This window comes from Nothobranchius furzeri, chromosome 18 (assembly GCF_043380555.1).
Source record: "Nothobranchius furzeri strain GRZ-AD chromosome 18, NfurGRZ-RIMD1, whole genome shotgun sequence".
Classification (NCBI taxonomy): domain Eukaryota; kingdom Metazoa; phylum Chordata; class Actinopteri; order Cyprinodontiformes; family Nothobranchiidae; genus Nothobranchius; species Nothobranchius furzeri.
The window spans coordinates 17717329-17728797 of record NC_091758.1 but is presented as its reverse complement, the minus strand read 5'-3'; the positions used below and the strand labels follow the sequence as shown (position 1 = coordinate 17728797).

General features: G+C 43.8%; 2 protein-coding genes across 2 annotated transcripts; both read right to left on the bottom strand.

Moving 5' to 3' along the window:
• Positions 1–340: 340 nt before the first annotated feature.
• asmt2 (acetylserotonin O-methyltransferase 2) lies at positions 341–4311 on the bottom strand. The gene is made up of 8 exons (XM_015969401.3): positions 4024–4311; positions 3762–3936; positions 2686–2815; positions 2550–2618; positions 2358–2476; positions 1997–2134; positions 846–968; positions 341–771 (listed from the first exon to the last, which is right to left on the bottom strand). The coding sequence occupies exons 1-8, from the start codon at positions 4105–4107 to the stop codon at positions 560–562; spliced, it is 1050 nt and encodes a 349-aa protein (XP_015824887.3). The 5' UTR covers positions 4108–4311; the 3' UTR covers positions 341–559.
• Positions 4312–6265: 1954 nt separating this feature from the next.
• pgrmc2 (progesterone receptor membrane component 2) lies at positions 6266–10394 on the bottom strand. Its single transcript, XM_070547036.1, has 3 exons — positions 10006–10394; positions 8589–8744; positions 6266–6914 (listed from the first exon to the last, which is right to left on the bottom strand). Exons 1-3 carry the CDS (start codon positions 10346–10348, stop codon positions 6817–6819), a joined length of 597 nt encoding a protein of 198 aa, XP_070403137.1. The 5' UTR covers positions 10349–10394; the 3' UTR covers positions 6266–6816.
• Positions 10395–11469: the final 1075 nt, after the last annotated feature.

The following is an 11469-nucleotide window of genomic DNA, read 5'->3' as shown; positions in this document are numbered from 1 at the left end:
ACAGCAGTCTAAATCTATAGCAGCATAACTAAAGGGATGAGCCAGGCTCACCCAAACTAGAATATTTATTTCAAAGGAAAGTTAGAAGCTTAGTCTTGGACAGGGATGGATGGAAACTGGAATCTGGTTCCACCAGAGAGGAGGCTGAAAAATGAAAAGCTCTACCTCACATTCTACTGTTGGAAACTCTAAGAACCAAACCTGCAGCCTGAGAGCCAGATGTTCTGGTGGGAGCATCTGGACCAAGAAGATGTCTAATAGAATAAGAAGGAGCTTCAGAGCGTTAGAAGTTAGGCTGAACCTGCAGAAATCGGATGGCAGCAGCCTTCAGCATCAGCTGGAGCTTCTAAAAGAACCTTTAGAAAATCCTGATCATAGAGAATTGTATAATATCACATCATATTATTAAGTTTTATTATGATTAATTATGGATCCCAATCCAGAAGCTCCTCTAATCCACAAGGTTTGTAAATCAGTTTTCTTTAAACGTAATCAGTAAACCCAAACAAAACAGAACAGAACTTTGCTTCTCAGACAGAACCTCCGAGTGTTTCTGGACTCATCTGAGGGCCAGGATGGTGTCATAGGACTTTCCGGTTCTGTGGACCTGCACGTTGTGGAAGCCGGTTCTGTTGAGCAGGTGGGTGTACTCTGATGGAGAACGCTCCCGACCCTCGGCCTGGACCAGCATGTTCAGGGAGAACATCTGAGCTGAGACTGGACCTCGCTTGTTTTCAAACAGCATGGCCTCCACCAGCAGGACGCCTCCACCTACCAGGTCCAAGACCAGGAAGTGAGCACCAACCGCTGACTCAGCCCATTTAAACTGAGCTGATATAACTCACCAGGGTTACAGGCGTCATAAATACTCTTCAGCAGAGTCAGACACGTCTCCTCAGACCAGTCATGGATGATTCTGGCTAATACGTACAGATCAGCAGCAGGAATGTCTCCTGAGAAGAAATCTCCTGCAGCGTGAAGCACAAAAACATTAAGAACACACAGATGGCATGAATCAGCTGTTTAGGACTCAAAATCGCCAAGCTACTTCAAGATTCCCGGTCTGAAAAACATCCCTATCAAATGTTGGGATGGAGGAACATGAAAGGCCAATGTGAAAAAAGGTGGTCATTGTGTTTGGTTTAATGAGCTTTGAAAGAAAAAGCAAAACAAAAGACCCCCTGATGATCTTCTACATAAACACATGAGCCAAGGTGTGAGGGTGGGTGTGGGTCCTATTCAGTCAGAGTTTCGGGTGAGCTCATTGTTCCCTCTTCAGGGGGAAACTCCCACTGGGTTTGAATCTGGGACTCTCCATCATTTGACCTTAGAACTGAAGAAGCTTCTCGGATGAGAGGTGAAACGTCTTCAAGCAACTCAAAGAGGTCCAGACGCTTTTCTTTCAAAGCTCCTTAGACTACAATGTCCTGGATGACTGAGAACCTTCACAGACATTGTGTTTGGTTCAGAAACTAAACTAAAGGTGACGACTCTAGAGCAGAATTCTATTCTCAAGTCAGCTTTCTCTGCACAGCTCTTTAACTGCTCTTCACCGTGTCTGGGATCTGGAAGCAACCATCACATCTGGATAGGTCCGGAAGGACCAGGAGGACCACAGAGGGTTGAAAAATCAGCGGGTCAACAATCTTATTGGATGATTTGGTTATCATCGTAGCAGAGAGATTACTCACGTTAGCATTAGCGATTTGCCCAGCTGGATTTTATTCTGAAAAACAGAACCAGTCAGTTCTGGTTCTCTGCAACAAATCTGTCCTCCAAACCAGAATCAGTGTGTCTAGGATGACGACTCCAGACTTTCAGCTGAGGCGTTTCTGCTCGTGGTTCTGAGACAGAGCCTGATCTGAGGGCTGAATGTTTGTTGGAACCAAACTGCATTTTACTAAACAAATAAATAAATAACACCAACTATCATAAAGAATGTGGACATTGGTTCTGATGGGTGCTGCTGCTGTGGACCAGGATGGGTGAGGCTCACCAGACTGAAACTTCACAGCTTTGTTCTCCTGACAGAAATGTTTCTGAGCTGCTTCCACAACCTGCGGCAGGTCAAACACGATGACCGAGGACGAGGGGTACGCCTCCAGCATCTCACGGGCCAGAGCTCCGGTGCATCCTGGGAGTTTTACAGTAAAAAAGATTGTTAGCGCAGCAGTGTCCTATCCTGGTCCTCAAGGTCCAGCATCCTGCAAGTTTTAGAAGTTGCTCTGCTCCATCACACCTGATCACAACCAGGGGGCAGTTACAGGGTTCCATCAGGTGTGTTTGAAGCAGAGAAACATCTAGAACCTGCAGGATAGCGGCCCGACAGGACCAGGACTGTGTCAGCAGCTTCTCACCTCCAAGATCAACGATGGTTTGAAAGCTGGAGAGGTTAAACGCGGTCACAACATCGTGTCCATCAATGACCCAGGAGGAGTTCATCAGACCCATGAACTTCAGCATCTCCTCCTCAGATCTGTGAGGAAACATCTGGATCAGTCAGGATTTAAAACCAGTCAAAGCTTCTTATGCAGAAAGGGATCATAGACCTGTAGATGGTCTGGAAAACATCTCCAGACGGAGGACCAAAGGTCTTCTCATACTGGCTCTTCCCCTCCCTGCAGGACACAGAGCATTTTCATGAGGTTTGTTCAAAATCCAGGTCAGCCGGTGGGGTCCACTGACCTGATGGCGTCCCCCAGGTGGCTCCACAGGGGGTAGATGGTCTGGGACTGGTAGATGATCATGTCATGTAGAGACTTGCTGCTGCCTTTAGCCAGGTACAGGTTAGCCACATCCGAGCTGCTGTACAAAGCTGCTTCGGCAAAGAGAACCAGCACATTCAGACCCAAACGACCGCACCAGCTCTCTAGAGCTGAGGTTCTAGATCTCACAAGGTGACGTTTCAAAGTTCTATCTGAACAGTTTTGATTCTAACGAAGATTTTAGAGGACAGGGATAATTCTCCCGGGTTCTCTTGGGTCGTCTCAAGTCACTCAGGTTTTGACCTTTTTACATTGTTACATCAAAGTGGGTTTAAACGAGACGAGCCTGAACTCATCACAGTTCTACCATCTGGGTCGACGACTGTGTCTCAGACTAGAAAAGTGACGAGAACCTTCTGGACATTAGATCACAAAACTCACTTATTCTGTTGAGGACGGGTTAGAACCAAGGCAGACTAGTCCAGAACCCGTCCCTCGACATGAGCTGAATGTGGTGTCTGGATGTCCCAGGAACAGCTGTGGTCCTGAAGGCAGCACCAGTTTTCCCGGATTAATGCAGCTGTTATAGAGGTTTATCCCATGTTCTCCCCTCAGCCTTTAATTTGCCATCCTGATCTGATTTTCTGGGACATTTAGAGATTATTTTAAACCATCAGAACTTCCAAAGCAGCAAACTCTTACTGATATAAAGAAATCTTTAAACATTTTAGTCTGATTCATAATGTGAGACATTAAAGGATCTCCGTGAGATTAAATGTTTGTCATAATCTTATTTTCAAGCTGAATGTTCTCCCAAACCTGCAGCTTCTGGTGTGCACACAGAATTCAAACCCAAAAGGTTTAGTAAAGTGTAAAAAAGACCAGTTATTGTGCACAGTGGGAATGATCAGAGACTAAATGTTTGTTTTATAAAAGAAAAATAGTTTTCCTAAAATCAGGAGTAAGCCTCCTCAGAATAAAGGCTGGTGGTCATCCAGTCACAGGTTGGTGTTTAGTCTGATCCAGCAGACTCTCAGAGAGGAGAAACCTCCTCACCTGTCCCATTCGTCACCTCTACCTCCAGTATCTCAATGCCCACCAGGGCGTCCAGCAGCCGCTCCATCCCGTCCATGCTGGTTCCCAGTTCCTGGGCCACCCGTTGGGCACTGAGGGCCTCCTGGGACCTCAGCAGGAGGTCAAACACTCCCAACTCGCTGGCAGAGAAGATCACCTGAAGACCGGCAGGCATCGGCAGCATCAGTGTGTGTGTGTGTGTGTGTGTGTGTGCAGCAGCCCCATCTGAACTTTGACCTCTTACCTTTGACACCCTGAAGCCGTTGATGTACTCCAGCAGTCTGAACGGATAGTCCAGCTCACTCTGGGACAGATGTTCTGACATCATCACCTCACCTGGTTGACCCACACACGGACTGTGCAACCGGAAGTGCGTGACAAACAGCAACACGTCTGATTCTGTAGAATTTGGAGCCGAATGCTGCCGTCAGGTCACGCCAGGGTTAGAGGAGTTGGGGGAACCGGAACCGGCCGAACAGCTGATCGATAACAAATAATAAATCTTCTGGTCCCCAAGCCGGTAAACGACCGAGAGAACCGGTTTGGGTCGACACACACCGGCGGTGTCGATCGGTCCAGTTGCAGGTTGAACCGCAGCAGCGGAGGGGGCGCTGTTGAGCTACTGGTGAGTCTCCTTTGCCCTCTGGTGAAACTCATCTTCACGATTGACAAAAAGGTATAACACTCTCATGCTCAACAATCACTGGCCACCATCAGACAGGAAGTGGCCGTAAATGTACCTGATGTCAACTCAAACTTCATCTAAAAAAAACTAAATGTTGACCAAGAGCTGAACTACGGAAGCCTATTCTAGCCAGAAAGGCTGATTTACACTATGGTCAGCTCAGCCTGGCTCAGTGCATTTACATTAGTGTTGCCCATGCAGAGCCGACCGCCTGTGGTTCTTTTTGACCAGAACTAACTTTACACACACCTACCTATGCAGTGTGAGCCTGATTGACCTGGCAGTGTGCCGGTGATGTGACTTTATAGTGTTATAGAACCCAAATATATTTTATTTGTTATACTTTTGTCCACCCAGAAGAATCTGTCCTTCCTTGTAATTGACAGAATCCAGAAATCTGGTTGGGCTAGTGCAGAACGAACAAGTTCCTGGAGCCATTGTGATGTGCAGCTTCCAGCAGACGTCTCCAGAGGCCGCCCACTTTCACGTCCTGAGAAGGAATGTCAAGCAGGCCATGGGTTTAAAAATCTGTGACACACACATAAATGACACACCATGTGTCCTTTTCCATTTCATGGCAGGAATGGGCTTCCATAGACTGATACACCAGCACTAGTGATTTAGAATATCATCCTTCTGTTGTTCAGAAGTGCTTCCAAAAGTGAAACCTTTAACTCCTGTGTGCAGGAGCGGCCATATTGGGAAACTGTTGGAGCTGGAAGTCCCACCTGGCTAGAATAGTGATCTAAGGTCAGCACACACTCCCCCAAAACCTGCCTGACTCTGCATGAAGACAGTCAAACCTTAATGTGCCCCAGTGACAACACTTTTAGACACACCCGAGAGGAACTGAACAAGTCTACTTTAGGATTTCACACAGGGAACGTCACCTTTTCACCACGGAGTACTCATGCAGAACACATGAAATGATTTTCCTCTTTCACTTGTTTAAAAACAGCTGAAGGCAACATCTTTAAACATTCTCATGGAAAACAAATTACAGACATCCATCTTTTTTTAAACAAATTGATTTATTATGCAACCAAATCCCTCACACACACTCATTCACGCACGCACACACACTTAAATACATGATGTGGTGGAACTTCGGCATAGTGGACGCTGCAGTTGCACATGCTTCAGTAAAACTATAGATATATTTACAGAATAAATCATTTCTATGAAGAAAACACAAGAATGGCTCTTAGTCCCACCCCGCAGCGCTTCCAAATGCTTCTCTTTATTTTTTGGAAAACTCCCACATTTAAAAAGAGCTTAAAAAACAAACAAAACAAAAACACACATACACACTAACAATGGGGTTTTGGCCGATACGACGCAGCGTTTCATGTGTATGGAGTTTACCTACTACATAAATATGGCAGTAACACTGAGCAACTTATTTGATCTATGTACAAGGTTCATGAAGTGGGGAAATACTTCAGTGTGTGTGGACAACATATGCCTTCTTTAGGTCTGGGGGACCTGATCTAGAGAAAACCCGACACTCGTCTCTCTCTCTCTCAGCCTCCGTTCGACCGGTCAGCACTGACACAACAAACTAAATAAGGCACAATTAATACTTGGACCATTTTAGATAAATCTACACACTAACAGCTGGCTTGTGAGGCATGTAAACAATTAGAGTTGATTGATGTCTCATCACACTCCTGCTCGGGTTTCCAAGTCCAGTCCATCCGATGACCTCAAAACAAACCACAAGGACCTCTAACCCCCAAAACACGAGAAAGGGTTTCCCTCTATGCTACTTATCACATGGGCAAACAGAAAGAACTAGTAGTGCAAACACTACAAACACAACAGGAAACGGCGACGCCACCTTCAGGCCACAGAAGCGACGCGCTAACGAGAGGAAAACGATCCAGACAATAACAGATGATCCGTAAACTCCTGAAAGCCCAACAGGTGCAGATGCTATGTGACTAAATCAAAGATAAAAGGAGAGAAGAGGCTTCCCTCTCCCACTCCAAGGATCCTCCCAGACTAATGTGTGTTTGATCGGAACATTCCCAATCCGACGGTCCACACCGGGACGAACCACTGAAGAGACTTTCAGGTCTAACGGCACTGGTCACGCTTGCCCCCCAGACACATCAGAAGATCCTCCCTAAAGGTTCCAGGTTGCTCTGTTGATGGTAACCTTCGCAGGATGAGGGGGGTGGGGGGTCTGACACTTCAGTCCTCCCGGCCAAAACAGCTGCAGACACAGACAGATTCAGTGGGGCTGGAGAGCAGGGCATTATGGGTAAATGGGTGGGACAGAGCAGGAGGGGAGGAAGCCTGTTGCAGCTGCTTGGGGCTTCTGGCTTTGGTTAATGCAGTGGAAAGTGCTCAGTCGTGCTTTAGGTGGTCCTTGATGTCCTCCTCATCTGTGTATTCTGACGGTTCGTCTCCAGGCTTCAGCAACCTTCCAACATAATCGTATTTTTCTGAAAACACAACAAACGTATTTTATATATAATCAAGTTTAATAAAAGTGGCAGTGTGTTGTGTTCCTGCCACTAGGGGGCAGCACATACACACATTTCTGGGTAGTTTTACACCATATAATCGTGACCGTCGCTAGTTTAAAAAAACAATACGGTAAATGTTACCTCAGTGTGCTTGGGGTCCTGCACCTGCCGATGACATCATACTACGGTAATACCACTCGGCTAAAATGTATTGCATCCCTTTTTGATTCTGTTCTTTTACACAGATTTCAAAAAAAGTTTAGCAGTTTTGTTATTGAATTTGTGTTTCTTACTGCCTAAATATTTTTGAACGTGGTAACGTAACTTCAGGAAGTTGTACGTCTAGCCACTCATCTAATGTGACATCATCAACAGGCACAGGAGCCCAAGCCGGCCAGAAGGAAACATGGCGTCTAATATGGCGCCCCCCAAAGGCGCTAGACCCATGGACTATGCAGTTTAGACTTGATATTTTTTTGGTTATGTTACGAAGCCGCCAATACTTTTCAACTACTGGACATTTTACTCATTTCCAACATTTTGATGGACATTTCCAGAGAATAAAGGTAAAAATATACAGTTACTTTAAACTTATTTTCATTTACTGCAACCAGTAAGGGAATCTGGAGCTTTTATAATTTAGATTTGATGCTGTAATTTGAGACGACTTGTGTTGTAAACAGGATGAAGACGAGGCTCAAGGACAGTCTTACACATATTACATATTCAGTGTATTCTGTCTTTTTTCAGCCCATGTGGCAACAGCACTTGTTAGTTTAGTCTGATCTGACGCGAGATATTTCTGTTGAAACTTAAGCGGTCAGTTGGGTTACCAGGTTAAAGTACCTCAAATACCAATTCTACAATTATTCTGGTTTCAGCTTAAAGATAATAATTAACGCTCCTGTGTAAATGAGCTAAGCAGCAGCTTCACGTCTACAGGAGGACTAAAACTAGTCATTAGGGCTAGTGAGCTAAATAAAGTTAAAGAGCGTCACCCCCAAATCAACTTTTTTTCCTGATAAACTATATAAATGCGTGTCTAATCGTGCTGCAGACATGTGTAGTCAATTGTTTAGCACTTTAGTGCATTTTAGTTAAAATCTTAATTTTCTGCCTAAACGGTCAGTGTTGTGCCATTGTCAGGTAAAAATTCTGCATTTGAATTCAAATCTGTCATCGCTATTGGCTAAGAGGTACCTTAGAACGTTAGCTGGTACCATATGATGTCACAATGTCGCCGTGAGTCTGTGTGTGTGTATTTGTTAGCGGCTCCGCCATCTCAGTCTGCTAGACAACAGCATTCGTTGCATTTTTCAAACAGGAAGTGGGAGTGGAGTAATACTCTGGTAGGGGGTGACTTGCTCTTTAACATTTATCTTCAACTAAATATATGACTTTCTTTTCTTTATTAATCTAGTTGTTTTTGTACAATTAACTAAATTAAAACAAATGAAAATACATGTTCTCTCCTTTAAAAGGAACATAATCAAACCACACTCATTTAAGTTATAATCAACATAAAAAACAAGTCAGTCAGGTTTACCAGAATTAAAATGCATACCTTTAGATGTCTCTGCAGCATCTGCATCAAAGCAGCACTCAGTGAGCAGCTTATTTATTAGCTATAAACCAAATGTAAAAGCTTACCCATGAACTGCATCTCCCATTCCCTCACACTCTCCATCTGTACAGCGCTGAGATCAGATAGGTCGTCGTATTCGTCCCTCAGGGCGTTCTTCTCTAGGCAGAATGTGGCCAGGCCCCTCGAAGCATCCCGCCCAGCAAAAATACCATAAGGGCCGTCTGAAAGGAAAAAACAACACCCGTCAATAAGACCTGAAAAAGAAGAACTTCTTCTTGTGTTTTTCCCAGAAAGAGCATCAGTATGAGCTTCACAACAAGAAGTTTGATTTGTTTATTCTGTTAATTCCTTAAACACACAACGGCTGTTTGGTGTAATTCCTTGTTTACTGAAGCTTTTAACATGTTGTTTGGTCTTAACTATAGTGAAAGCCCTCTGCTTTACTTATTTAATGAATAATTTTATGTGAAAATTTCCTACAGGAGTAGAAGGTGACGCCAGCTGGTCTGACTGAGCTCCGCACAGGTTTCACAAGCATGAAAAACATTTCATTAAAACATCTTTAGTCATGTTCAAGCCATCATCTGACTCCCACGTGAAAAATCAGAGCTTTGTTGTGGAGAAGTGAGAAAATGGTTTTAAAGATATAGTGAATCAGAGTGCTTCCCTTTCACATGATGCCTGTGTGACCACAGCAAGGCTAGTGATAGTAGTTCTCTAACAGTTTATTTTTGGAAACAAGTAAAATCGTTTCTGAAACAGTTGAGATGAAAATCTCAGCTGCCTTCCACCGAGAGATGGACTGATTCATTTACGGGTATGTTTAAATTACCGAGCACTAACATTACCCTGTCTGAAAATACACCAGATGAAATTAAACTTTAAATTCCGGTGATACTGAACCCAACCCACACCCAGCTCATACTGACCGGGCTTGTTATAACAGTGAGACATAAAACGTATGTACAGCTCTAGAACATGTTTAAAGTGAAAATAGCTTTTATGTTTGGTGCCAGATATCAGCAGTGATGATAAGACATCTTCCTACAAATATCTGACCCTCTCAGTCATACCAGAACTGCTCTGCGGGGACGCGTCCCCGTCCAAAGTTAGTCTCATCAGTGTAAACAAGCGGCGTGTCCAGGCTAGTTATCAACAGGATAATTGCTGCAGGCAGAGGTTAGCCAAATTATTTTATTTTTTTTTACAAATTCTTCTCCTCCAGTGTTAATACAACTCCACCCAAAATAATTCACTGGTTCGCGGCTCAAAGATTGAATATGTGGAAATGTTGTTATTGTAACAGCTGTCGCAGCTAGCTAGCAGCTAATTCCATTCAAACCAAACAAAGCCAGGGAGCTAAGCTAGGCTAAGCTAAAATGGAGCGGTTTGCGCTCAAATTCTGGTCCAGGGCGACTCACTGCAGACGGCAACGTGTCAGCTAACTTCGCTATCAGAGCCACCCGCTCGTTGCCCGTTCACCTTTTCCATAAAACTTTTTGCCACTGGTCACGTCGAACACTTTCATGTTGACAGCCATGAGGATGCGAGGGTTCTGAAGCCCGTCATACTCCCGCAGCTGCTCCAAAGTGAAGTCCCGTCTCCGCATCTTGGGAAGTACCGAGGCCTCGTCGCCGTGGGCCGCGCCGGAGCCGAGCCGTCTACCCCACCGCCTGTATACCGCAAAACAAACAGCCACTACCAGAACCAAACTGCTGATATTCAACAACATTCCACTGAGCCCGAGCCCGTCTGGCTCCTCCGCTGTCCCCTGCCCGACCCTTGTGTCAACTGGTCCGCTCGAACTGTCTCCATCGTCCGCCATGCTGCACAGTTAGCACTACCCGCCCCTGGCCAGATGCTGCGTTCACGCTCCGTTGGAAATGGGAAGAACTCCAGCTTTGCGAGCGTGAAAATTACAAAGTCAAGGCGTTAACTACCTCCTTTAGTCGTAATAAATGAATAATTAAGTTCCAATAAATACAAATTCATAATAAAAGGTGTGTGTGAGCTTTTAAAGTAGCGTTTTAACTACATGTTTTTAGGAAATGACAATATTCACACCTTTATACTTAAATATTTAGAATAAAACGTAAACATTCACGTCTTATTTAGTTACATTTACATATTGAAATCTACCACATCGTAACAAATTTGGCAGGCTTTTACCTTCATAGTTTTTTCCGTTTCACGTCAGTCTAAACTGGCATGTTCTGGCGTGAGCGGCCTGTATAAATAAATCAAATATATAGAATCTGAACATCTCACCTCAATATGATTCCCCTTTTATATGATCTCCTTATAAGGTATTGATTGGTTTTATATTTTCTTTATGCTTGTTTTATTTCCATTCTGCTGGAACATTCGGGTTTCCTGTAAAAGTTACTTAGATGAAACCTAAAAAAAATACAAGACTCTGAAAATTTGTCGATTTATCCTTTTGAAAATTTTGGGACAAAGATTAAAGATGGAGCTGTAAACTGAATTATGCTGCTTCCAGGAGCTATTTTTGTAAACCCTGGGTAGATGTTTGATGCTCCTGTGAGGTCTTCAAAAACAAGATTAAACACTTAATTGCTTATGCAACTTTTGACATTCATTTTTATGAATATTTATTGAAGATTCATCTGCATCTTGTTCATCCATTGCACTTATGATACTGATGTCCCACTGTGGTTTTACCTCCAGCTGCATGTTGATATCTAAAGGTGAAAACAGTAAGTGGCTGGTGAAACCAACTAGAATTAGCAGAGCAGTAGAACAAATCACTCAAACACAACTTCATACAATCAGATGTTATTATATATATATATAGTTTTTTATTTTTTTGCATTTTACAATTCATCAAACATGCACTGCTTTATTCTGAAACACTCAAAAACACACTACTAATAAAACAAATTACTTTTAAAATCAAATGAATAATTGAATAGCAAATTATTTTCA